Raw genomic sequence first — 23,908 nt, forward strand, 5'->3', positions numbered from 1 at the left:
CCCCCCCGCCCCGTTCCCAGGCCCGCAGCGCTCGCAGGAAAATGTTACTTTCCGTCCAGCCGCGGGCCGCCGTCGCCACCTTCGGCTACAATAAAACCAGCAAGAAGGTAGGAAAAGCGGCTGCGTCCGGCCCCCCCGGAGAGGAGAAGTGGGGCCCCCCCCTGCACCCCCTGGTAGCCGCGGGCCGAGTTTGCCTTTGTGCGCGGGGAAGTTCAGGGCGCTGCCCCCCCATGCCCCCCCCGGGTGAAGCTCTGCCCCCCCCCGCGCTGCTCCGCCAAGTGTAGGCAGGAGAATCGCTTTTCCGCCCCCCTCCCACCGCTCCCGGGCTGCGCCCCCCACCCCGGAGTGTGGGGTGGGGGGAGCTGATCTCCACCTCGGGGTTCGGGGGCGTCCCCGTGTTCCGGGGAGAGGGGTTGATCGGTGGGTGAATATCCCAGGCAGGCCAGGCCTGGCACCAGATTCCCAGGGAGGGAGGCACGTGGGTGCCAAGGGCGGGGGGGACCCCGTCTGCTCCCCACCTCCCTCGGGCTGTGACTGGCTCTGGGGCTACCTGGGGGGGGGTCTGTGCCCCCCTCGTGGCGGGCAGAACGCGGAGGGGGTGTTATTGGGCGTTGGGGTCAGAGTAAGGGGGTTTAGGGTCTTGCTGGGATTAGACTTTGGGTTTGGATGTTGGTGTGGGGGCTGGTGGGTTAGAGTGGGGGGTGGCTGGGAGCCAGGACACCTGGGTTCTATGCCTGGCTCTGGGAAGAGAGCATGGGCTAGTGGTGTGGGGGGGCTGGGAACCAGGATTCCTGGGTTCTCTCCCCAGCTCTGGGAGGGGAGCATAGCCCGGGAGTTAACCCAGTGGGGCTTGGGGAGGGGGGAGCCAGGACTCCTGGGTTCTTGGCCCAGCTCTGCCATGGGCTGGCTGGCTGTGTGACCTTGGGGGGGGACAAGCCTCTGTGCCTCAGTTTCCCTGTGTGCAGCGCGGCACCATGGGGACAGGCGGGTGAATTCTCATGTCTCTGAATCCCAATGAGACCCTTTGCCCTTCACAAGCCCCTTCTCCCACAGCGCCACCCTGGCGGCCCTGCCGGGGGGCAGATCCCTAGTGTCCTGTTATCGCGGGAGTAACAGCTGGAGTCTCTCTGTCCCATGGGGCAGGGATCCATGCTGCAGCCAGGGACCTCCAATACCGCCCCCCGTGTTCTTCGATTCCCCCCCCCCGACCCTAGATTACACCCAGATGAATGGCTCTGTAATCCAGACCTCTCCCTCCCCTTTCGGGGCTGCCTTCTGCAGACCAGGTCTTGGATTCCCCCCCACCCCCTCTTGTCCCTGTGACATTAAGGTCCTGAGCGTTGGACATGAGTCTGCAGAGCCAGGCAGCCAGGCTGAACTCCCCAACCAGAAGCCACGACTGACGGGCCCCGCCAACCCCACCAAGTGTGTCCCCCGCCCCAAGGGTCCACTGCCGAGTCAGGCCGCGAATGCCAGTAATGCAGGAGATGGGGAGCAAAGTGAAGAGGTTCGAGAAGCTAGCTGAACACGTTTAAAATCATCCCTTTGTGGGTGCGAGATCTGTCACTTTCCAAGCCACTGGCCTTTCTCCAGGGGAGTGTGTGTGCGAGTCCGCGTACTTGCGCTGACCTTTTCTGTCGGCGGGGGTTTGCGGGGCGTGTCGGCACGTGTTGGGGTGTCTGTCTTTGTGCACCTGGCTTGTCACCCTGTAACTGCGGGTGCGTCGGGCTGTGTGGGGCAGCAGCGTTTAGATGTGCACCTGTGACATAGTTGCCGTATTGACATGTGAGACGGTGAGTTTGTTGACATGCTGATGAATTTGCTGTAGTGTGTCTGTGTTGGCGCGCGTGCGATGGTTGTGCGCGTGTTGTACTGGTGAGTCTGGGGGGGACAGTTGGGGGGGAGCGACAAGTTGGGTGAGTTTGTGGCATACCCCACTGCATGGCCATTGGAGTGGTGCGTGCGGTTGCGGAGGAGCTGCTGGGTGGGAGTGCGTTGTCCGGGGATCTTGTAGATCTGGGTTTCCAGTCAGGATCTGGGATTGTGGGACACGGTCTACCCCACATGGGCAGTTCTCAGCCACAAACTGGCCCCGCCCCTGATGTCTGCAACACAGCCGGGGACGCCGAGAGTCAGAATACGTCTTCCCTGAAGTTAGGGGAATTTTTGCCTCATAATTTGCTCACTGTCTGAGTTACTCATTGCAAGCGAGTGGAAATACTCTGTGGGGAACTCTGCAATTTGGGCCGTTTCTTGGGGGGCGACATGTCGTCGGTTGATTTTGCGTACTTCAGGGAGTCCAGTGGCTGGGATGGTTTGGTTTTGTTTTGGGCAGGCCATGTTGATGAGGTTCTGAACCGGGCGGGGAGTTTCTAGTTGCTATGTAAAAGTACCGTGACTAATAGTTTCATAGACTTTTAAGGCCAGATCATCCCATCTGTCCTCCTGCCTCGCACAGCCCAAAGGATCTTGCCGTTCCTGCACCCAGCCCCTATCTTGTGGTCGAGCTAGAACTAATATCTCGACTGGACAGGAACTCAGCTCAGACTCCAGGGCCACCTAGTGTCCTGTCTCCGAGGCTTTAGAGGACGATGTAAGAACCTGCCTGTTAGCCCACACACCCCGAGCGACGCAGTTAGACCACCCCAGTGTAGACAGCGCTGTGTGGCTGGAGCGCTTCTCCGAGCAACACAGCTCCCGCCTCTCACGGAGGTGAATTCACCGCGCCGATCTCCCATTGGGGCAGGGAGCGTCTTCGCTACTCACTGCAGCTGCACCGGTGCAGCACGGGACGTGTAGACAGGCCCTCGGCTCTGGCCCCGTGTCACCCCCTCCCAGATGAGATTCTGGCCCCCTGCTGCTGTTCTGGGGCACGTCTCTGTCTCATTCTCCTGTGGTTCCTCATTTCTAGAGCAGGACCCCTCCAGGAGCTGTGTCCTCCCTGTCTGTGACAGCCCCGTGGGCTCAGGAGCTGTGTAAACGGCCCGTCTGAGTCTTGAATCCCGGTTCTTACCTCTCTCTGCCCTCCTGGGATGTCCGCACTGCTTGGGAACCCGGCTCCATGGATTCTCGGCTCGGTCATCCGTCCACACTGCATCGCCAGCCTGGGTTAACACTCGCTGGCCCCGCGGCTCCCAGCCACGCCGCTGCATCCACGTCTCTGTCTCAGGTCTGCATCCACACTGCGAAACGATGGAGCTGGGACCTAAATCACAGTGGGATTCGGTTCTGCCCCCCCCCCCCCGCCTCTCCAGCAGGTCCTAGGACCTGGGTGCTGAGCACTTGCTGGCCAGGGCCAGACTGATTTGTGTGTGAATGGAAGTGGGGCTTGGCTCAAACCTGAGTCAGAGGCCGGCCTTTAGTGTGCAGGGTAGACATACCTAAGAATCCCAGTCATGGGCCAGGGCCCTGTGGCGCTTGATGCTGTACATTTTTTAGGTCTATTACGGTAGCACCCAGGAGCCCCATTCACGAGCCAGGGCCCCATGGTGCTTGGCGCTGTACATTATTTAAGTCTCTTACAGTAGCACCCAGAAGCCCCATTCACGGGCCAGGGCCCCATGGCGCTTGGCGCTGTACATTATTTAAGTCTCTTACAGTAGCACCCAGTAGCCCCATTCACGGGCCAGGGCCCCAGGGTGCTGGGTGTGGGCTGGGAGATATCTGGGAAGAGGCAGCACCGACCCCGGAGATATTTGACATGATGGTTTAAAGAACCAGCCCCTCTTGTTAGCTTTGAAATGAAACCCCTGACCCCGTAGCCTTTGCCTCGTGAGCTGCCTGGGGTCAGCGGGGCCCTGACCTGCTCCTGCGAACTGAATGCAAACTAGTCACTATGCACTGGAGCAGCCCCCTCTGGGTCACCGGAGTGAGCGTCCTGCCCAGGGGGGCACAAAACCTAACTTCAAGACTGAGCTTGCTAAGTCTGTGGAGGGGACGGTCTGATGGGACTGCCCACAGTGGCATGCAGCCGATCTGCAACTACTAGGAAGTATCTCCGCCGGCCGGGGACGGGACACTGGCTGGGCAGGGCTCTGAGCTACAACAGAGAATTCTTTCCCGGGGGTCTGGCTGGTGGGTCTCACCCATGTGCTCAGGGACTAACTGTTGGCCAGATTTGGAGTCGGGAAGGAATTTCTGCCCGGGTCAGATTGGCAGAGGCCCTGGGTGGTTTTCGCCTTCCTCTGCACCTTGGGGCACTTGCAGGTTTCAGCTAGTGTCAGTGGTGAATTCTCTGTAACTTGGAGTCTTGAAACCAGGATCTGAGGACGTCAGTGACTCAGCCAGAGGTTTGGGGTCTGTTACAGGCCTTGGGGGTGGGGTTCTGGACACGGAGGAGGCTAGACTAGGGTCTCTGGGTCTGAGCTGGCAAGGCCCACACCTGAAAAAGGAACTGCAGTGTTGGGGTGCTTGGGGGGAACCCCAGTTCCGAGCAGAATAATTACAACATGGCCGTGTAGGTGTCCATATGGAAATCTGGGCAACAGGGAGGCTGTGTGGCCTAGCGGTAAAGCACGGCCTGGTATCCAGGTGGCCTGGTTCTAGCATCCTGGGCAAGTCACTTCTTGCTCTGTGCCTCAATTTCTGGTTCTGTGAAATGGGGTTAATGATCCCACCCGCCCTCGGTCACGTGCTGTGGGAGCGGCGCTCGCTGCTGTTTGTTTTATACCTGACAGTTTTCGATGTTTCTGTTAGTTTAAAAAAAAAATTGGCCCATAAACCTCGATCCTGCACCAATTTCCCCACATGCCTCACTTCCCACTTCTGAGATGCGCCATGAGCTTTGTAGGGGGGGGTTAAACATGTGCGTGAAACGGGTGCGAGGGATACGTCAACTAGGCCAAGCTTCCCGAAGGCCTGGCACCCACAGATCAGGCCTGGAGCTTGCAAAGATCCCAGCGTGGTGGTCGGGCTTTTCAAAAGGCGCTTGGAGAGAGTGTCACAATGGGAGCTGTGGGGTGGGATGTTACTCGGGTAATGTCATTATTAATGAGGGGTAATACGGTAGCACCCGAAAGCTCCAGTCAAGGCGCCATGAGCCGGGCACTTTACGTGATTTATTAGGTGGATTACGGTAGCCTCTAGGCGACCCAGCACCCGCTCCTTGGCATTGCGTCCTGGCACCTGAGCCCTTCTGAGAACCCGGCTCAGATGGTGGGCGCTGGGCACCGTGACCCACCACTGCCCTGCAGCCCCACGGCCTAGCAGCAGCTTCACCCCGTCCAGAAATGAAATAAATCTTTGCAAATGTAGGTAGCACTAGAAGGAAAAAAAATGCATTGAGGAATGTCATGGTATCAGCCACACCCAGCTGGCATCACTGCCCAGGCATGTGTTGTTGTGATAATTAGTGATGTCACCAACCATTTCCTGTGGCAGGGTGGAGAAGGGGAGAGAGAGAGAGGGAGGACAATTCTCCTGCAGGCCAAGTTTAGCATCACTGGAGGTTCCTGTCCCTCTGTGACTGAGTCATCCAAGTGTCATTGCAGGAGCTGGTGGGTGAATGCAGACCTGAGCGGTGGCTTTCACAATGATCTCGGTTTTCTGACCAGTCAAAGTAAATCTGGGCTCTTGTGTTTGTGAGTTTTGTGTCTGGGTTTTGTTTTTAAATTCTCAGAGGCGTTGATCAAACTTTCATTCAGTACAAATATTTCCTCCAGAAACAGCATTTTAATAAGGATGACAACCGCCTCCCTCATTCTCGTGTCTCCAAGCGCTTTGCAAAAGATGTCAGCGTCAGTGCTGTTTCGCAGCTGGGGAAACTGAGGCATGGCCTTGCCATGACGTGGTGGCAGGACCAAGAATTGACCGTAGATTGTCAGACTCCCAGCCCAGAGCTGAGCCTTCCCCGCAACCTGGCGTTCCTCAGGGCCTGGTGCTGGTGCCTGAGAACCCCAGAGTGAAATTGACTAAAACTGACTCTAAGCAAGTGTGAAACTGACCAGTCTGTTTTTACCTTGGAGGGGCCAACCCTGAGCTCTCAAAATCATGAGTTTGGCTTGAAAATCAGGAGATTTTATACAGATTCTTCTTTGGTGCCTGCTCCTGGCCGAGCCTTTGGGGTCACACTCAGGTTGCATTTTCAAGTTTTTCCCTGCAACCAGGAGGGCTAGGTGGAAAACTAATTAGTGCCTCCAAGTCCCAGGCCTGGACCCAGCCCCAGCTGTGCTCGGTGCAGTACAAACATACTTCAGATCGTTCCATTCCACTGACCTTGGGGCGTGCCAGGAACCCAAGGCAAAGGGATGATTGTCCCTTGCATAACCCTGCATTTGGTAAGCTCGATCTTACTGTCTCAGGCTTGGATTTTCAGAGGAAAACTGAAAATCTCGCCGGCACATCCCAGCTTAGGGTTCCACCAGGCTAGAGTCAGGGTCCCTCTCTCCAGCTGCTGGGTTGGAGCTGTTCCACTCTGTGTAATAATTACACACTGGCCCCATGGCCTGGTGGTCAGGGTCCTCGCCTGGGATAGTGACATCTGCCTCAGGCGGAGCAGGGAGTGGCATCGGGGTTCCCAGCACCGCCATGCTCTGATCACTGGGCTGTTGGCTATTCCGGGGCAGAGGCAGGTCCCTGGTTCTGACCTGAAATCCCACTCTGGCACCCAGAAACCCGCGGCATCGAAACTGGCACGTTTACACGGAAAATTTTGGTTGCCACAAGCTGGCGTTTTCCCTGGTGTGGCTGAAGAACTCGGGAGCAGCTTTGGTGTGAAAGCTGCACCATTTCCTGCTCTCTGTCTGGCGGACGCGCCTTTCCTGGGCGTATTGCGATAGCAGCCTGAGCGCTTGCCACACCAGGCGCTGCACGTAGGGTCCCTGCCCCAGAGAACTTCCAGTCCGGAGAGACGAGGGGGGGGCAATCCAGGGACAGCGTGGGGACTTCCCTGAGGTCGCAGGCTGGGGCTGTGGTGTTGCCGGGAGAAGAACCCAGGTAGCCTCACAGCCAGGCCCCTGAACCAGCCTTGCTCCTGGAGCTGGGGAGAACCCAGGAGTCCTGGCACATCCCTCTCTCGGAACACAGTTCTGCCAGCGTTCGCTTCACCAAACCCGCCCCCTCCATTGCTCTCAATCCCGCTGACATTCCTCCAACCCCACCCGCCTCTAATGCTCCCTGTCGCCCTGGGCACGCAGCGTCTCTGGCCCGGGGGAGACCTGCTGCCCCGGCAGCCCTCTCTGCCTGCCTCTCTGCCGCAGCCCCGACCTACCACCTGGGCTTCTCTGAAGCCAACCCGTGTGCTCAGCCCGAAAGTGAAATGAGCAGCGGGGAGGAGAGGTGCTCGCGGCCTGTCCACCCTCCCAGAATAACCATGTTCATGCATGATGCCGAGAACGTGGCTGGGGCCAAGTCACGTGCTTTAAGCGTGTTTCTTTTCATGCCTGTGTGGACCTGCCTGGAAAGCCGCATTCTGCCCCTCGCGGCTGGCTGGGCTGAGCCGGGGTTTGTTCCGCCCTCCAGGCTCAGCGGCAAAGGCAGAGCAGGAGCCGGTGGCTGGGAGGTGAAGCCAGAACCATCCTGACTAGACGTAGGGCCCAAGTTGTGAAGAGGGAGGGGAACTGATCCTTGGACCCGCTGCCCAAGCCCTGTGGGTTTCTCTGTCTCTTGGAAGGCTGTACCTCGAGGTGGGGCTTTCGCAAGGATTGGGTGTAGCTCACGAGGTATGGGCTGGCTGCAGAAATCCTTGGGACAGGCTCTCTGATCTGGGTGTGTGTGGGAAACTGAGGCACTGACATATCTTGCTCAGGATCCTGCAGCAAAGTGGGGTGAGAACCCAGGAGTCCTGGCTCCCAGGCCCGCTCAGTAAACTGATCACCTTCTCCTGTGCATCGAGAAAGCTTCAAACGAGGAAATGGGTGTCAGGGAAATTCAAGTGGGTGTTTCCCCTCTGACATTTGCCCCCGACCTGGTTTTGTTTCATCCTGTCTGGGCCCCTTTCCTGTCCCAGATCCCCAGCTCTGGCCCTGATCCTATTCAGTTTGGGGTCCCCCCTAGTGTCCTGAGAGAGACTAATTTCTGTCTCTGGTTTTGTGAAGGCAACTCTGCTCCCACTTCAGGCACCTCCCATCCCATCCTGTGCCTCAGTTTCCCCAGCAGTATCTCACAAGGAGGAGTTGATAGATTAGTATTTGCCAAGGGCTGTGAGCTCCCTGATGAGCTGGTGGACCTGTACCTCTCTCAGAGAGCTGGAAGGGACCCCGAGGGGTCATCGAGTCCAGCCCCCTGCCTTCACTAGCAGGACCAAGTACTGATTTTTCCCCAGATCCCTACATGGCCCCCTTCAGGGATTGAACACACAATCCTGGGTTTAACAGGCCAATGCTCAAAACACTGAGCTATCCTTCCCCTACAAGGAGCCCAGGAGCATTGCCCTCTGCTGGATGGCACAAGAACTGCTCATGTGTGGCCCATACACCCCATACTGCTTTGTGCTACTGGAAATTTCCCCGTTAACTCAGTGGGGCTGGGGGCTTTCGGACCAGGGGGGGCCTGAGGTCTAGACTTGTAGCTGTTGTGAGGCCCTGATGCTCGGAGCCTCACCCACGCAGGCCCTGCCGATTTTGGGATGAGTTCCAACTCCACGTCTGTCAGTGTCCCACTCCCCAGAGAGGCTCCCAGCCGGGTCAGGCTGGTGCCAGCTGCCTAGGGAGGAGCATTGGACCAGCCCCAAGCGCTGCCCCGTGCCAGCCCCCCGTGCTGCTGTCATCAGGGAGCAGGGAGCCGGCTGCTGCAGAGATGGATCCCCATGGGGAGCTGCCTGGCTTTGTCCCAGCCCCCTCAGCCCCTAGGCCCAGGCTGGTACCATTCCCGTGGGCTCAGCATTGGGCGCTGGGCAGACCTGGCCCAGCACAGGCTCCTGCTGACCTGGAGCAGCTCTGACCACAGGGTTCGAATGGGCCCAGGAGCAGCCAGAGTCTGTTTGAGAACAGAGGGCAGGGACAGGGCTGCAGTGGAGCCCTGCAGCTCCCTGTCAGCCCAGCCCTGGGCTCCCCACAGCTCTGCCGGTGCCCCCCACTCACAACCCACAGCCCCCTGCTAGCCCAGCCCTGGGCTTCCCACCCAGCTCTGCTGGTGCCCCTCATTCCCGACCCGCATCCCCTGCTATCCCAGCCCTGGGCCTCTCCTGAGCTCTGAGCCAGCCCTTCCTGAATGCTGCAGCGGTTTTGCAATGTGGAGTGACGCCCACACAGGGCGAAGCGGATTCCCCCCCCCCCCGTGACCTCACTCAGCAAATCACAGCCCAGCCTGGGGAGCAGGGAGTTGCTGTGCCCAGCCCCGCAAGAGCATTGCACGCCCCTTGCACGCTGGGGCACAAGCATTCGGGCCCTGTGGCTCTCGTGCATCGCACGGCCCCTCCCTTCCATCCCCCAGTGCACATCCTGCCCTGCTGGGTCTGGGGTGGGGGATGGGGGTCCAGCTGCGAAGGGCTTTGACAGGAGCCCAGGGGTTAGGGTCTGAGCCCTCCCTACAGGCCAGAGTCGGGGTGGGTTCCAGGGAAACGGGAACCGGGGGGGGGCACATTTCCCTGCCTGTGCTCGCCCTGCGGCTGAACTGAACACAGGGCCTGCAGGTGAGAGAGAGAGAGTGTGTGTGTGTGTGTGTGTGTGTGTGTTCATGCTTTCCCCCACCCCCAGCTCTGCCCCAGGAATCCCTCCCTGCCCCAGGCGCTGCCAGGCGGATCACGGCCATCCCTGTGGCTCTGTCCTGGTGGGCCGGTGGCTGGGAGCCCGGGCTCCTGTCTCCTGTTCTGGACTGCGCCATTGACACCCTGCGTGACCTTGGCCCCATCCCTTAGCCCCTCAGCTGGCGCTGCTGTGCAGGGCGGCGGGCCTCTTACACGGTTGCTTGTTCCGCCGGCATCCAGAGCGTCCCCTGGGGGCGAGCGCTGCCTGGCGCTTTGTGGCGGGCGGGGCTGGAAGGTTAAAGGCCTCGCTGGGGGCAGGTGGGTGCTTTGGAACCTGGGGCTGTGACCCTGGAGGAATCCGGCTGGATTTCCGCAGAGGAACCTCCACTGCGGCTGAGTCAGTTTCCTCCCTCTCCGCTCCATCCTGCGCCGGGAGATAACCCCTAGGAGCCAGCACGCCTGGCCGACTGAGGGCCATGCTAGTAACATACCCCTGCAGCGCTTGGTGAGCAGCATGACCCCAGCCCAGGCAGCAGGGCAGTTGGGGAAACTGAGGCATGGGTGGGGGAAGGGACTCATCTGGGGTCACATGGTAGGGCCATGGCAGAGCTGGGATCAGAATCCAGGAGTCCTGACAACCAAAGGGGGGGAGTAGGACATGAGGAGCCGAGGGCTGGGCTAGCAGGGGGCTGCGGGTTGAGAGTGAGGGGCACCATCAGTAGGTCTCTGGGGGGTGGGGGTAGGGGGTGAGGCTCCAGGTCCTGGGTTCGATGCGCCAGGTTGTGACCCCCGCCCCCTGAAGAACTTTAATTCAATATTAAAGCTGTTTTGAGCTGCTTTCCTCATTGGTCGGCTCATTGTGATGTCACTGTTAACTCAGCCAGTGGCCACATGGCTGGCTTCAGCTTGTTTGCGTGCTCCGTTCTGATTGGTTGGAGTTGGCTCCTCGGATGGTGGCAGCGCTGGGATTTTTGTTGCCTCTCCTGGGGGGTGGGGCATGTGTGTATATATGGGGAGGGGAGGCAGGAATCACCCCCAGGCATTTGGGCCAGGACCCATGAGGCTGGGAGGGGGCAGGGTGTTGGGCGTTCAGCAGTTGGGGTCCTGTGATCAAGCCCTAGCCAGAGTGTGGGGATGGTTTGGGGGGTGAAGCCTCAGGTTCGACCCCCTCAGACTCAGCCCCCTCGGACCCCCTCCAGGCCTCATGCCACTGACTGTACCTAGGAGGGTTTAAACTGGCCCGGGTAGGCGCTGACCCCCGTTCCGCCTCACCTCCTGCCCCCACTCCCTGCTCCGCCCCACCCCATGCCCCCACTCCACCCCTTCTTCCAAGCCTCCACCCCCGCTCCTCCGAGTCCTCTCCCTCTCCCCAGCACCTCCTGCAGGCCGCTGAACAGCTGATCGTGGGGGCTTTCGGTGGGTGCTAAGCACCCACTGTTTTTTTTCTGTGGGTGCCCCAGCCCCGGAGCACCCCCGGAGTCGGTGCCTGTGTTGGCCCCTGAAACCCACAGCCCTGCCCCCACCATTGGCGTTACAGGACGTAGTGAGGGCATCTCAGCTCTACATTCCCCCCTCGCCCTGCCATGCTCCTCCCCAGAGGTGGCTGCATGTCCCCAGTACCTGTTACAATCAGGCCTCGGTTGAGTGGAAGCTCCCTTTGCTGTCTGTCCGCTGTCCCCAGCCTGCCACCCCCTCCCTGCTAAGGAGCGGGCAGGTAGCCGCTCTCTGTCGCTCCCTGAGATCCCTGGGGGTTAGGAAAGTGGGCCAGGGCAGGAGGAAAGATTCAAAGAGCTGGAGGGGGAACGTGGGCTGCAGATCCCACTGCCCCCACCAATGTCCCTCAGGAGCCCCGCCCCCTGCTTACCAGCTCCGCCCCCTCTTGTCTCCCAGCAGCCTTATGTGTCAGTGGCCCAGCAGATGGCGCCCCCAAGTCCCAGCGGCAGCAACAACAACAGCAGCGGCAGCGGCGGCGGGGGAGGCGGGGACCAGCTGAGCAAAACCAACCTGTACATCCGGGGCCTGCACCCGGGCACCACCGACCAGGACCTCGTCAAGCTGTGCCAGCCGTACGCCGGGGGGGTGGGCGGGGGGAGCGTCTGAACCCCTGCGGGAGGGCTCCACCCCAGGGGCATCCAGGGGGCTGACACATCCCCCCCGGTAGGGCGCAGAAATGGGGGATGGTGGGTGACTGACATGGGGGGCAGGAGATGGGGGGTGTCCCACATGGGAGGGGCAGGAGATGGGGGGATCTGACATGGGGGACGGGAGATGGGGGGGTGTCCCATGTGGGAGGGATCTGACATGGGGGGGAGATGGGGGTGTCCCATGTGGGCACATGGGGTGCCCTGGACGCTCCTTTAGACCTTAGCCAGAGGCTGAGATGCGGCCCCGGCCCCGGGGCTCGTCCCCTTCAGATGCTGCTTCCGCCTGGGGCTCCGAACAGAGCCGGAGACCCCCCCAGCCCCCTGGGCTCCCCCCAGCTCCGCCAGTGCCCCTCACTCTCGACCTGCAGCCCCTGCCAGCCCAGCCCTGGGCAACTCCTGATAAGCGGGGATCTGACCCAACGGTGTGGGGTCATCACCCCGTTCTGGGAAGGGCTTTGGATGAGTCAGGCGCCCGGCAGGGACTGGGGCAAACTGTCCCCCTGGAGCTCTGCCTTGGCCGGGGTGGGGGGACATGAGGGGATGTGGGGGGGCTGGGCAGCCCATGGAGGGTGGATCTGGCCCCGCAGCAGCCCAGGAGCTGGCGTTGGGGGGAGAGGCGGGGCGGTTGCTGCCGTAACCTCAGCTCACCCCGGCCGGGAATGCTGGAAGTGGCCCAGAGCCCGCGGCAGCCCTGGCAGTTCAGATCAGGAATTTGCGGGGGGGAGGGGCTCCAGGAGCTGCTCTCAGCTGGGGGGCGGGGAGGTAACTCCTTCAGGGATGGGTCAGGATTCGGGGGTGTTTCCACCTCTCCATCGCACCCTGATTTTCCAGGCCCTGGCGCCTCCTGCTGTGACGTGGCTTCGCCCCCTTGGGTTGCTTGGGGTTGCTGGCTCCCGCGTGGTTTGTGAAGGGTTAATTCAGCCTCGCTAGTTGGGGAAACTGAGGCACGGGGAAAGGTGAAATGGGAAGGGAGTGGAGGCTAGTGGTTAGAGTGAAGGGGGAGGAGGGGATGGAAACCAGGACTCCTGGGTTCTCTTCCCACCTGTGCCATTGGCTGGCTCTGGACCCTAGGGGAAATCGCTCCCCCATCCCCCTCTGCCTCAGTTTCCCCACCATCCATTTCCATAGGTGGTGTCTATCCAAGGCCATGGGTCTCTGCCACGTTCCCTGCCCTGCCTTTGGGCTCAGGAGGTCCCCTGGTGCCACACAGCTGGTTGGATTTCCTCCCCCACCCTGCCTGTCTTGGTCCCTCCCCACCAGGAAATCCGACCAGGCTGACCCGGGGGGGGGATGGGCTGTTTCCTTCCCTGCCTTGGGGTGGGGTGGGGCTCAGAAGTCATCTGCCCTTTAAAAGGCCCCCCCCATGGCTGCTGCATCCTGGGGGAGGGGAAATCACATGACCCCCAGTGCTGGAGTGGGGGCTCTGGGAACTGCTCTGTTGGGAATCCCCAGCCTGCCCCACCTCTGGCTTTGCAGCTGTTCTGTGGGGCCTGCTGGAGCCCCCCCCCCCCCACACACACACTTGCTGCCCCCTGGGAATTCCTCATTTAACCCTTTCCCAGCTGGGGGATCTTTCTTAGCTGGCACCAAGGACATTTGTCCCAAGTTCATTAAAGCCCCCAGAGCTCTGCCTCCTACTCCCACCCTGGCTGCAGGATTTGCCTTCACTTCCTGGCCTAAACCAGCGTGGCTGTTAAACAGCCCCCTGCCCCACCCCAGAGGCAGCTGCTTCTCAGCGCCGGGTGAGGTTTGCGGGTGGCAGGTGCTGTGGGATGCCCTGTTATGGGTCCCACTGGCCACTCTGCCCCATTCCCACTGTAACTCCTCTCTTTGACATCTCCCCCTCCCCCACTAGATATGGCAAAATTGTTTCCACGAAAGCCATCCTGGACAAGACGACCAACAAGTGCAAAGGTGAGCCCCGATGCTCCCCAGCGGCTCCAGGGGAGGGTCCCTGGGAACCCCCCTGCTGCTTTCCCCAGTAGTCTGGGCTCTGGATAAATTCCAGCAAAGGGTCCCCATATACCCAGCCCCTGCGCCTCACCCCAGAGCCAGCTGCATCTGAGCGCCAGGTGACGGATCCCTGTATAACCTGCCCCTGCATCCCACCCCAGAGCCAGCCGCATCTCTGTGCTGGGTGAGGGGTCCCCATATATCCAGCCCCTGCGCCTCACCCCAGAGCCAGCTGCATCTGAGCGCCAGGTGACGGATCCCTGTGTAACCTGCCCTGCGCCCCAGCCCAGAGCCAGTTGCATCTCTGTGCCGGGTGAGGGGTCCCCCTATACCCAGCCCCTGCACCCCACCTCAGAGCCAGCTGCATCTCTATGCCAGGTGAGGGGTCCCGGCATACCCTGCCCCCACCCCAAAAGGGCCCCCTCCCCGTGCCGAGTGAGGGGTCCCTGTGTACCCAGCCCATGCGCCCCACCCCAGAGCAAGTCGCATCTCCATTCCAGGCGAGGGGTCCCCGTATACCCCAACCCCACCCCAAAAGGGCCTCCTCCCAGTGCCGGGTGAGGGGGTCGCAGGGTGGGCGGAAGCAAAAAATCCCATAAAGGGCTTTGAGACAAACCGCAAGATCCTAAATATCCAACACACAGGCTCTGGCTTGAGGCTGCTGGGTCCCCCTCTCGCCCTGCCCTCCCCTCACAGCCCCCTCTTCTCTCCCAGGCTACGGCTTTGTCGATTTTGACAGCCCCACGGCGGCGCAGAAGGCCGTGACGGCGCTGAAGGCCAGCGGGGTGCAGGCCCAGATGGCGAAGGTAAGGGCCCCGGATGCCGCCTGCCCAGACGGAGATGGGGGGGCCACTGGGGGGGAGAGAGAGAGAGAAGTTGCTGGGGGTGCAGGACCGCCTCCTCAAGCACTGAAAGGGTTAATGGTTCCAGCTGTAGGAGGTCCCTTCCCCCGAGCCCCCACCACTCTGGGGTGTCGTCCCCCCCTGCCCCGTGTAGGTTTTGTGACTCGCCCTGCAGCTGGCTGGGCACCGGCTTTGCCCGGGCAGTTTTGAGGGGGCACCGAGCCGACTGAAGAATCAAGGCCATGGGGCTCTCTCGGCCCAGGAGGGGTGGGGGGGCAGACAGGGGCCAATCTCAGGCCAGGCCGGAGCTGAGGACGATTCTTCCTGGGCCAGATTTGGACTTTCCGTCCTGCCCTGGGACAGGGGAAAGATCTGAAATCTAGGGGGGTTGTCCCAGGACGGGGAGCCTGTCTCCCGGCTGCCCTCTGCTCCCTGAACGTCCCAGCCCTGGGCTCCTCCCAGCTCTGCCGGTGCCCCTCACTCCTGACCCTCAGCCCCTGCCAGTGCCCCTCACTCCTGACCTGCAGCCCCCACTAGCCCAGCCCTGGGCTCCCCTCCCCCAGCTCTGCCGGTGCCCCTCACTCCCGACCTGCAGCCCCTGCCAGCCCAGCCCTGCTCCCCTCCCAGCTCTGCCGGTGCCCCTCACTCCCGACCTGCAGCCCCTGCCAGCCCAGCCCTGGGCTCCCCACCCCCAGCTCTACCGGTGCCCCTCACTCCTGACCTGCAGCCCCTGCTAGCCCAGCCCTGGGCTCCCCTCCCCCAGCTCTGCTGGTGCCCCTCACTCCTGACCTGCAGCCCCCACCAGCCCAGCCCTGGGCTCCCCTCCCCCAGCTCTGCCGGTGCCCCTCACTTCCTGACCCGCAGCCCCTGCTAGCCCAGCCTGGGCTCCCACCACGTAGCCCTGCCAGTGCCCTCACATACCAAACGGCAGCCCCTGTGTCCCACCCCGGGCTCTCCCCCCCAGCTCCTGCCAGTGGCCCTCAGGAGCTCAGCCCCAAGGGCAGGGGAGGCAGGAGAATAATTCCCACACAGAGCCAATCAGGGGAAGGGGAGACACCTGGGGGCTCTTGGGGGGCGTGGGCAGCACCTCACTGCCGTGGCTCCATAGCCAGGAGCAGGAACCCACGAACCTGTAACATCTCCAACGCTGCCCGCTCAGCGTGGACGAGCAGGAGCTGGAGGTGATTGCTGAAACCTTCGGGCAGGTGATCTGCACCCGGTCCTGCGCGACCCAATGGCACCAGCCGCTGCGTCGGCCTTCGCCAAAGTCAGAGCCCTGCGGGGCACCCTGGGGGGGAGGAAGTTGGGGTGGGGGGTTGTTGGCAATGCGGGGGGTTGGGGGGGAGGGGGTCGATGGCGCTGGGCTCAGGCCTTCTCTCCCCCCACAGAATGGAGTCCACAGAAAAGTGTGAAGCCATCATCACCCACTTCAACGGGAAATACATCAAGACCCCCCCGGGGATCCCAGGTGGGCGACAGGGCCTCGCAGTGGGGCACCCAAGGGGGAACCCGGGCAGGGGGCTGTTATAATGACTCTCCAGGGAGCTGGGACCCTCCCTTTCCTTCTGAGTTTAAGTCCTGCCAGGCCAAACTCGGGAACAATGGGGAAAGCAGGGGGCTGTGGGTCAGGATTGGGGGGCCCCGGCAGAGCGTGGGGGGAGCCCAGGGCTGGGCTAGCAGGGGGCTGTGCGTCGGGAGCAGGGGGGGCTGCTGGTCACGATTGGGGGCCCCAGAAGAGCGTGGGAGGAGCCCAGGGCTGGGCTAGCAGGAGGGGCTGCAGGTCAGGATTGGGGGGCCCTGGCAGAGGGTGGGGGGAGCCCAGGGGTGGGCTAGCAGGGAGGCCATGTGTCGGGAGCAGGGGGCTGCGGGTCAGGATTAGGGGGCCCCAGCAGAGTGTGTGGGGAGCCCAGGGCTGGGCTAGTGGGGGGCTATGGGTCGGGATTGGGGGCCCCCAGCAGAGTGTGTGGGGAGCCCAGGGCTGGGCTAGCAGGGGGGCTGCGGGTCAGGATTGATGCCTGCCTCTGTCCCTGGGCAGCCCCCTCAGATCCGCTGCTTTGCAAGTTTGCTGACGGGGGGCAGAAGAAGCGCCAGCCGCAGGGGAAATACGTGCAGAACGGGCGGGCCTGGCCGCGGGACGGCGACTCGGTGAGACTGGCTCCCTGGGGGTGGGAATCAGCTCCCTGCCCAGCCTGGGGCCCCCAGCCGCTCTCTGGCCCTGGATGGAGGATGGGCTGCAGGGTCCCTTCTCGAGGGGTACAGCTGTGTGCCCCAGGGTTGCCAGGCACCCAGTTTTCAACCTGAGCGCCTGGTCGAAAAGGGACCCTGGCAGCTCCGGTCAGCACTGCTGATTGGGCCGTTAAAAGTCCAGTCGGCAGCGCAGCAGGGCTAAGGCAGGCTCCCCTCCTGCCCTGGCACTGCGCAGCTCCCTGGAAGCAGCCGGCACGTCCGGCTCCTGGGTGCAGGGGCAATCAGGGAAGCTCTGTGTGCTGCCCACACTCCCAGCGGTGGCTCCACAGCTCTGACTGGCCGGGAACTGCGGCCAATGGGAGCTGCAGGGGCGGCACGTGCGGTCATGGGCAGCGCGCGCCGCCTGGCTGCGTGGCCGTTTCTGGGAACAGCACGGAGCCAGGGCAGGTGGGGAGGTAAGGCCTGAGGTAAGCCCTGCCCACCTGGAGCCCGAATTCCCTGCCCCATGTCAGAACCCCTCCCACCCCCTAACTCCATCCTGGAGCCCATACCTCCTTCTGTACTCCAAACCCCTTATCCCTAGCCCCACCCCAGAGCCCTTGCCCCCTTCCTCTGCCCCAGCCCAGTGAAAGTGAGTGAGGGTGGGGAAGAGCAAGCGACCAAGGGAGGGGGGCTGGAATGAGTGAGGGATGGGGGCCTCAGAGAGGGGGCGGGGCCTCAGAGAAGGGGCAGGGCAAGGGTGTTCGGTTTTATGCAACTAGAAAGTTGGCAACCCTAGTGTGCCCCCAAACCATGAGCTGGCGGGGGGGGGGTCTCTCTGCCAGCTGGGGGGGGACAACATGGATGGGTGTCGGGGGCTGATTCGCCCCTTCTTGTCTAGGGTGTGTGTGAGATGCTGTGGCAGGGCAGTGGCTGCCTGGGGGGGGGGGGTGACAGGAGGGGGGGTTCCTGCCGCCGGGGGAGGGGGGGCTGTGCCCCGGGTAGGCCTGAGCCAGGCGTTGTGTCCCCACAGAGCGGCATGACCTTGACCTACGACCCCACCACGGCTCTGCAGAATGGGTGAGTCCCTGTGTCCCCCCAACCCAATTCCCTCTGTGTGCGGGGGGGGGGGGGCATTTCCTTTCTGTGCATCCCACAGTGGAGTTTAACCCTGTGACGCCCGGCACCCTCCTCCCCTCGCAGGTTCTACCCGACCCCCTACAGCCTGGCGCCCAATAGGATGATTGCTCAGACCACGCTCGCCCCTTACCTCCCGTCACCCATGTCCTCCTACCAGGTACCAGCGCGGGAGGGGCATGGCGCCTGCCGGGGGGCCTGGCCAAGGAGCTTCCGACTGAGGGGGAAGGAGGCTGAGGGGCCGTGTCGGGTGCTGGGGGCCGTGTTAGGGTGTGATCCCCTGGCTGGGGGGCCGTGTCGGGGGCTGGAGGGCTGTGTTGGGGTGTGATCCCCTGGCTGGGAGGCTGTGTCGGGGGCTGGGGGGCCATGCTGGGGTGAGATCCCCCAGCTGGGGGGCCGTGTCGGGGGCTGGGGGGCCGTGTTAGGGTGAGATCCCCTGGCTGGGGAGCCGTGTCGGAGGCCGGGGAGTCGTGCTGGGATGAGATCCCCCGGCTGGGGGGCCGTGTCGGGGGCTGGGGGGCCGTGTTAGGGTGAGATCCCCTGGCTGGGGAGCCGTGTCGGAGGATGGGGAGCCGTGCTGGGGTGAGATCCCCCGGCTGGGGGGCCGTGTCGGAGGCTGGGGGGCCATGCTGGGGTGAGATCCCCCGACTGGGGGGCCGTGTCTGGGACTGGGGAGCCGTGTTAGGGTGTGATCCTCTGGCTGGGGAGCTGTGTCGGGGGCTGGGGGGCCGTGCTGGGGTGAGATCCCCTGGCTGGGGGGCCGTGTCGGAGGCTGGGGGGCCATGCTGGGGTGAGATCCCCTGGCTGGGGGGCTGTGTCAGGGGCTGGGGGGGCCGTGTTAGGGTGTGATCCCCTGGCTGGGGGGCCGTGTCGGAGGCTGGGAGGCCGTGCTGGGGTGAGATCCCCCAGCTGGGGGGCCGTGACAGGGGCTGGGGGGGCCGTGTTCGGGTGAGATCCCCTGGCTGGGGGGCCGTGTCAGGGGCTGGGGGGGCCGTGTTAGGGTGTGATCCCTTGGCTGGGGAGCCGTGTCGGAGGCTGGGGGGTTGCTGGGGTGAGATCCCCTGGCTGGGGGGCCGTGTCGGAGCTGGGGGGCCGTGCTGGGTGAGATCCCCTGGCTGGGGGGCCTGTTTTGTCAGGGGCTGGGGGCCGTGCTGGGGTGAGATCCCCTGGCTGGGGGGCCGTGTCAGGGGGGCTGGGGGGCCATGCTGGGGTGAGATCCCCTGGCTGGGGGGCCGTGTCAGGGGGCTGGGGGGAGTGGCCGTGTTAGGGTGAGATCCCCTGGCTGGGGGCCGTGTCGGAGGCTGGGGGGCTGTGCTGGGGTGAGATCCCCTGGCTGGGGGCCGTGTCAGGGGCTGGGGGGCCGTGTTAGGGTGAGATCCCTGGGCTGGGGGGCCGTGTCGGGGGCTGGGGGGGCCGTGTTAGGGTGAGATCCCCTGGCTGGGGGGCCGTGTTTAGGGTGAGATCCCCTGGCTTGGGGGGCCATGTCGGGGGCTGGGGGGGCCGTGTTAGGGTGAGATCCCTGGCTGGGGGGCGTGTCGGGGGCTGGGGGGGCCGTGTTAGGGTGAGATCCCCTGGCTGGGGGGCTGTGTGGAGGCTGGGGGGGCCGTGCTGGGTGTTAACCCCTGGTGGGGGGGCTGGTGTCGGGGCTGGGGGGCCGTGCTGGGTGAGAATCCCCTGGCTGGGGGGCCGTGTCGTAGGCTGGGGGGGCCCGTGTCGGGGCTGGGGGGTCTGTGCTGGGGTTAACCCCTGGTGGGGGGGCTGGTGTCGGGGGCTGGGGGGGCCATCGAGGTGTGGCCCTCCCCCGGCCGGGCCCGGGGACCCCGCTGACACCGCTCTTCGCCCGCAGGTTCACAGCCCGTCCTGGATGCACCATCAGTCGTACCTCATGCAGCCCACGGTGAGGCCCGGCCCAGCCCCCTCCCGCCTCCCTCGGGGCGGATCCCGTGTCTCCGGGGGCGGGGGGGCCGAGGGGAAGCAGCTTCAAATGCATCACTTCCTGTTGCACACAGCGATTTCATTGCCAACAGGAAATGATACATACTGACTTTACGCATCACTTCCTGTCCCTCGCTTGGTCTCCGACATCATTTCCTGTACAGCCTTCCCACCAGGGAAAGGGCCTTTCTGGCACCAGGGTCTCAGGTGGCCCTAGGCTCCGCCCCCATCCCTGTGCTGATTGGCCATACCAGCTCCTGTGACCTCAGGCTCCGCCCTGGCCCTGTGCTGATTGGCTGTACCAGCTCCTGTGGTCCTAGGCTCTGCCCTGGCCCTGTGCTGATTGGTCATACCAGCTCCATGGCCCCAGGCTCAGCCCCCATCCCTGTGCTGATTGGCTGTACCAGCATCCGTGGCCCTAGGCTCCGCCCCTGGCCCTGTGCTGATTGGCTGTACCAGCTCCTGTGGCCCCAGGCTCCGCCCCTGGCCCTGTGCTGATTGGCTGTTGCCAGGTCCCATGGCCCCAGGCTCCGACCCTGGCCCTGTGCTGATTGGCCATGCCAGCTCCCGTGGCTCTAGGCTCCGCCCCTGGCCCTGTGCTGATTGGTCATACCAGCTCCTGTGGCCCTAAGCTCCGCCCCCAGCCCTGTTCTGATTGGCCATACCAGCTCCTGTGGCTCTAGGCTCCGCCCCTGGCCCTGTGCTGATTGGCTGTTGCCAGGTCCCATGGCCCCAGGCTCCGCCCCTGACCCTGTGTTGATTGGTCATACCAGCTCCTGTGGCCCTAAGCTCCGCCCCCAGCCCTGTGCTGATTGGCCATACCAGCTCATGTGGCTCTAGGCTTCGCCCCTGGCCCTGTGCTGATTGGCCATGCCAGCTTCAGTGGTCCTAGGCTCCGCCCCTGGCCCTGTGCTGATTGGCCATACCAGCTCCTGTGGCTCTAGGCTCCGCCCCTGGCCCTGTGCTGATTGGCCATACCAGCTCCAGTGGCCCTAGGCTCCGCCCCTGGCCCTGTGCTGATTGGCCATACCAGGTCCTGGGGCCCTAGGCTCTGTCTTGGGCATGTGCTGATTGGCCATACCAGCTCCTGGGGCCCTAAGCTCCGCCCCTGGCCCTGTGCTGATTGGCCATGCCAGCTCCTGTGGCTCTAGGCTCCGCCCCTGGCCCTGTGCTGATTGGCCATGCCAGCTCCTGTGGCTCTAGGCTCCGCCCCTGGCCCTGTGCTGATTGGCCATACCAGCTCCTGTGGCTCTAGGCTCCGCCCCTGGCCCTGTGCTGATTGGCCATGCCAGCTCCTGTGGCTCTAGGCTCCGCCACTGGCCCTGTGCTGATTGGCCATACCAGCTCCAGTGGCCCTAAGCTCCGCCCCTGGCCCTGTGCTGATTGGCCGTTGCCAGGTCCCTCTCCTCCCAGCCCCTCCGGCTGCTCTCCAACCACTCTCCTCTGCTGCAGGGGACGGTGCTGACGCCGACCATGGACCACACCATTTCCATCCAGCCCGCCTCCATGATGGGCCCCCTGACCCAGCAGCTGGGCCACCTGTCCCTCAGTAGCACTGGCACGGTAAGGCCCCCGTCCGCCAGCACCAGGGCCCCGCCTGACCTCCTCTGGCACCCGCCGCCCGCTGACCTCTCCTCTCTCCCTCCCCAGTACATGCCAGCGGCAGCAGCTATGCAAGGAGCTTACATCCCTCAGTACACGCCCGTGCCTTCCTCCAGCATCTCAGTTGAGGTAAGGGCCCTGTTCCAGGCTGGGGGCAGAACCGGAGGGGCAAGCCCCTGCCACCTCTCTCAGCTGGGGGGTGGAAGTCCTGTGGGTCGCGGGTTCTAATCTCCCCTTCACCCCTCTGCCTCGCTAACCAGCCAAGTCTCTGAAATGCAGCCACCTCTGGGGTGGGGCGTGGCAGCTGCTGGACAGCTGAGGCAGCAATAAGGAACCGGGGATCACTCACCCAGCATTAAAATGCAGCCACCTCTGGGGTGGGGTATGGCAGCTGTTGAACAGCCAACGCAGCAGCCTTGTCATGGGAGGTTAGGACAGGAAGTGCACCTGTCTCCATCTGGCATCAGGTCAGCACAGGGCATTGGCTGGAAGCGAAGAGCATCTCCCAGCACCACTTGCTGCTGTGCCCCCTCCTCAGTTCGCTACCAAGGCTGGTCAGGATAGGGGTGTGGGGGCCAGGCGGGGAGGCCAGGCAAGGGTCACCCCACCCCCCTAACCTCCTGCCTTTCAGGAGAACAGCGGCCAGCAGAGCCAAGTGGCTGTCGAGTCTCCGTCAGATCATGCTGCCTACTCCTATCAGTACAGCAAGTAACTGCAGGTAAGGGCTGGGGGCATGTGTCAGGGAATGAGAGCCTGTCTCTCTTGGTGGCGCAGGCCCTAATCCGGCCCAGGGTAGGAGACTGGCTGGTGAGGAATGGGGTACAGGGCCTTTCCCCCGTAGGGAGCACTGGCTCTGATCTGGCCCCGGGGCAGGGGACTGGCTGGCTCAGGGGGTGGGGAATGGGGTACAGGGCCTTTCCCCAGGGAGCACTGGGCTCTGATCTGGCCCCGGGGCAGGGGACTGGCTGGCTCAGGGGATGGGGATGGGGGTACAGGGCCTTCCCCTGTAGGGAAGCACTGGCTCTGATCTGGCTCCAGGGCAGGGGACTGACTGGCTCAGGGGGTGGGGAATGGGGTTACGGGCCTTTCCCCTGTAGGGAGCACCGGCTCTGATCTGGCCCCGGGGCAGGGGACTGGCTGGCTCAGGGATGGGGAATGGGGTACGGGGCCTTTTTCCCCTGTAGGAGCACCGGCTCTGATCTGGCTCCAGGGCAGGGGACTGGGCTGGCTCAGGGGGTGGGGAATGGGGTACAGGGCCTTTCCCCCGTAGGGAGCACTGGCTCTGATCTGGCCCCGGGGCAGGGGACTGGCTGGCTCAGGGGATGGGGAATGGGGTACGGGACCTTTCCCCTGTAGGGAGCACCGGCTCTGATCTGGCCCCGGGGCAGGGGACTGGCTGGCTCAGGGGATGGGGAATGGGGTACGGGGCCTTTCCCCTGTAGGGAGCACCAGCTCTGATCTGGCTCCAGGGCAGGGGACTGGCTGGCTCAGGGGATGGGGAATGGGGTATAGGGCCTGTCCTTTCTGCTCTTTGCAAACCCCTATATCAGTGAACCGTTCTCTCCCTCTTCAGCTGGACCAGGCGTCTCTGCTCCGAGCACTCGCCCTGAGGGAGATCGCCACCTCCTCTTTGATTTGTGCTGCATCTAGAAGGTCGAATCCGATATTTTTTTTCTTCATTCGTTTCTTTCTTTTGCAAAGAAAACAGTTTTGTAAAAAAAAAAAACACAAACAAAAAACAAAAAAAAACGGCAATAGACTCTGCTCACCAAGGAACCAAAGCGGTGGAATGAGGGGGCTGGGTCACCAGATCACTCCGCGCGGACGGACAGATGGACTGAGGCCTATTTTAATATGAGGAAAAAAAATGTGTTTGGTTTATTTTTGGTGGTTGTTTTTGAAGAAACCCTTTTTTATTTGGGTGGCTCTTTAAGGAGAGGCTTGATCCAGGGGGGTGGATCTGGCTGCCCCGGCGTGGAGGGGCTGCAGATTCAAATCTCTGGGACAATTGTCATTTTCTTTTGTCAGTTAAGGATTACTTTTTTGTTCCTTCCTTTTTCTTTTCGTTTCTTTTTTTTTAAAGGAAAAATATGCAACATTTGAACAATTTTATTTTGACGGGGTTTTGGTTGTACTGCTCCCCGACCGATTCCGCCCATTTCTTCGCTCCCCTCCGGACGCTTTTCCACGCCTGAATGCCACTGTAGGAGAGAGAATTTTTTCCGGGGGGAGGGGTTGCTTTACAAGAAAAGGAAAAAAACCGCCACAAAAACCAACAACCCCCCAAAAAACCAACACCCCCCCCCCCCCCACACACACACAGTTGATTTTATTGTGTTTTGCCTTTTTTTCTCCTGGGTTTTATAAAAAAGGAAAAAGTCCAAAAAAAAGAAAAAAGAAACACTAAAAAAAAGCAGGATCTAATGAGACAAACCTAGCAGGAATCCGTGACTTTCCAACGGGAGGATGAGGCAGGAGATACGCTGCATCATGCACTGGCTGGCGGG

The 23,908-nt window shown here is 62.5% G+C and overlaps 1 protein-coding gene across 1 annotated transcript; it reads left to right on the forward strand.

Moving 5' to 3' along the window:
* Window positions 1–23,680, forward strand: RBMS2 (RNA binding motif single stranded interacting protein 2). Its single transcript, XM_032785506.2, is given in 15 exon segments — window positions 1–107; window positions 11,513–11,688; window positions 13,622–13,680; window positions 14,434–14,531; window positions 15,674–15,789; window positions 15,791–15,828; window positions 15,931–16,029; window positions 16,597–16,706; window positions 17,761–17,807; window positions 17,931–18,024; window positions 19,711–19,761; window positions 21,252–21,362; window positions 21,450–21,530; window positions 22,033–22,119; window positions 22,975–23,680. Coding segments are annotated over 14 exon segments (1,227 nt in total). The 5' UTR covers window positions 1–41; the 3' UTR covers window positions 22,114–22,119; window positions 22,975–23,680.
* Window positions 23,681–23,908: the final 228 nt, after the last annotated feature.

This window comes from Chelonoidis abingdonii, chromosome 26 (genome assembly GCF_003597395.2).
Source record: "Chelonoidis abingdonii isolate Lonesome George chromosome 26, CheloAbing_2.0, whole genome shotgun sequence".
NCBI classification, from domain to species: domain Eukaryota; kingdom Metazoa; phylum Chordata; order Testudines; family Testudinidae; genus Chelonoidis; species Chelonoidis abingdonii.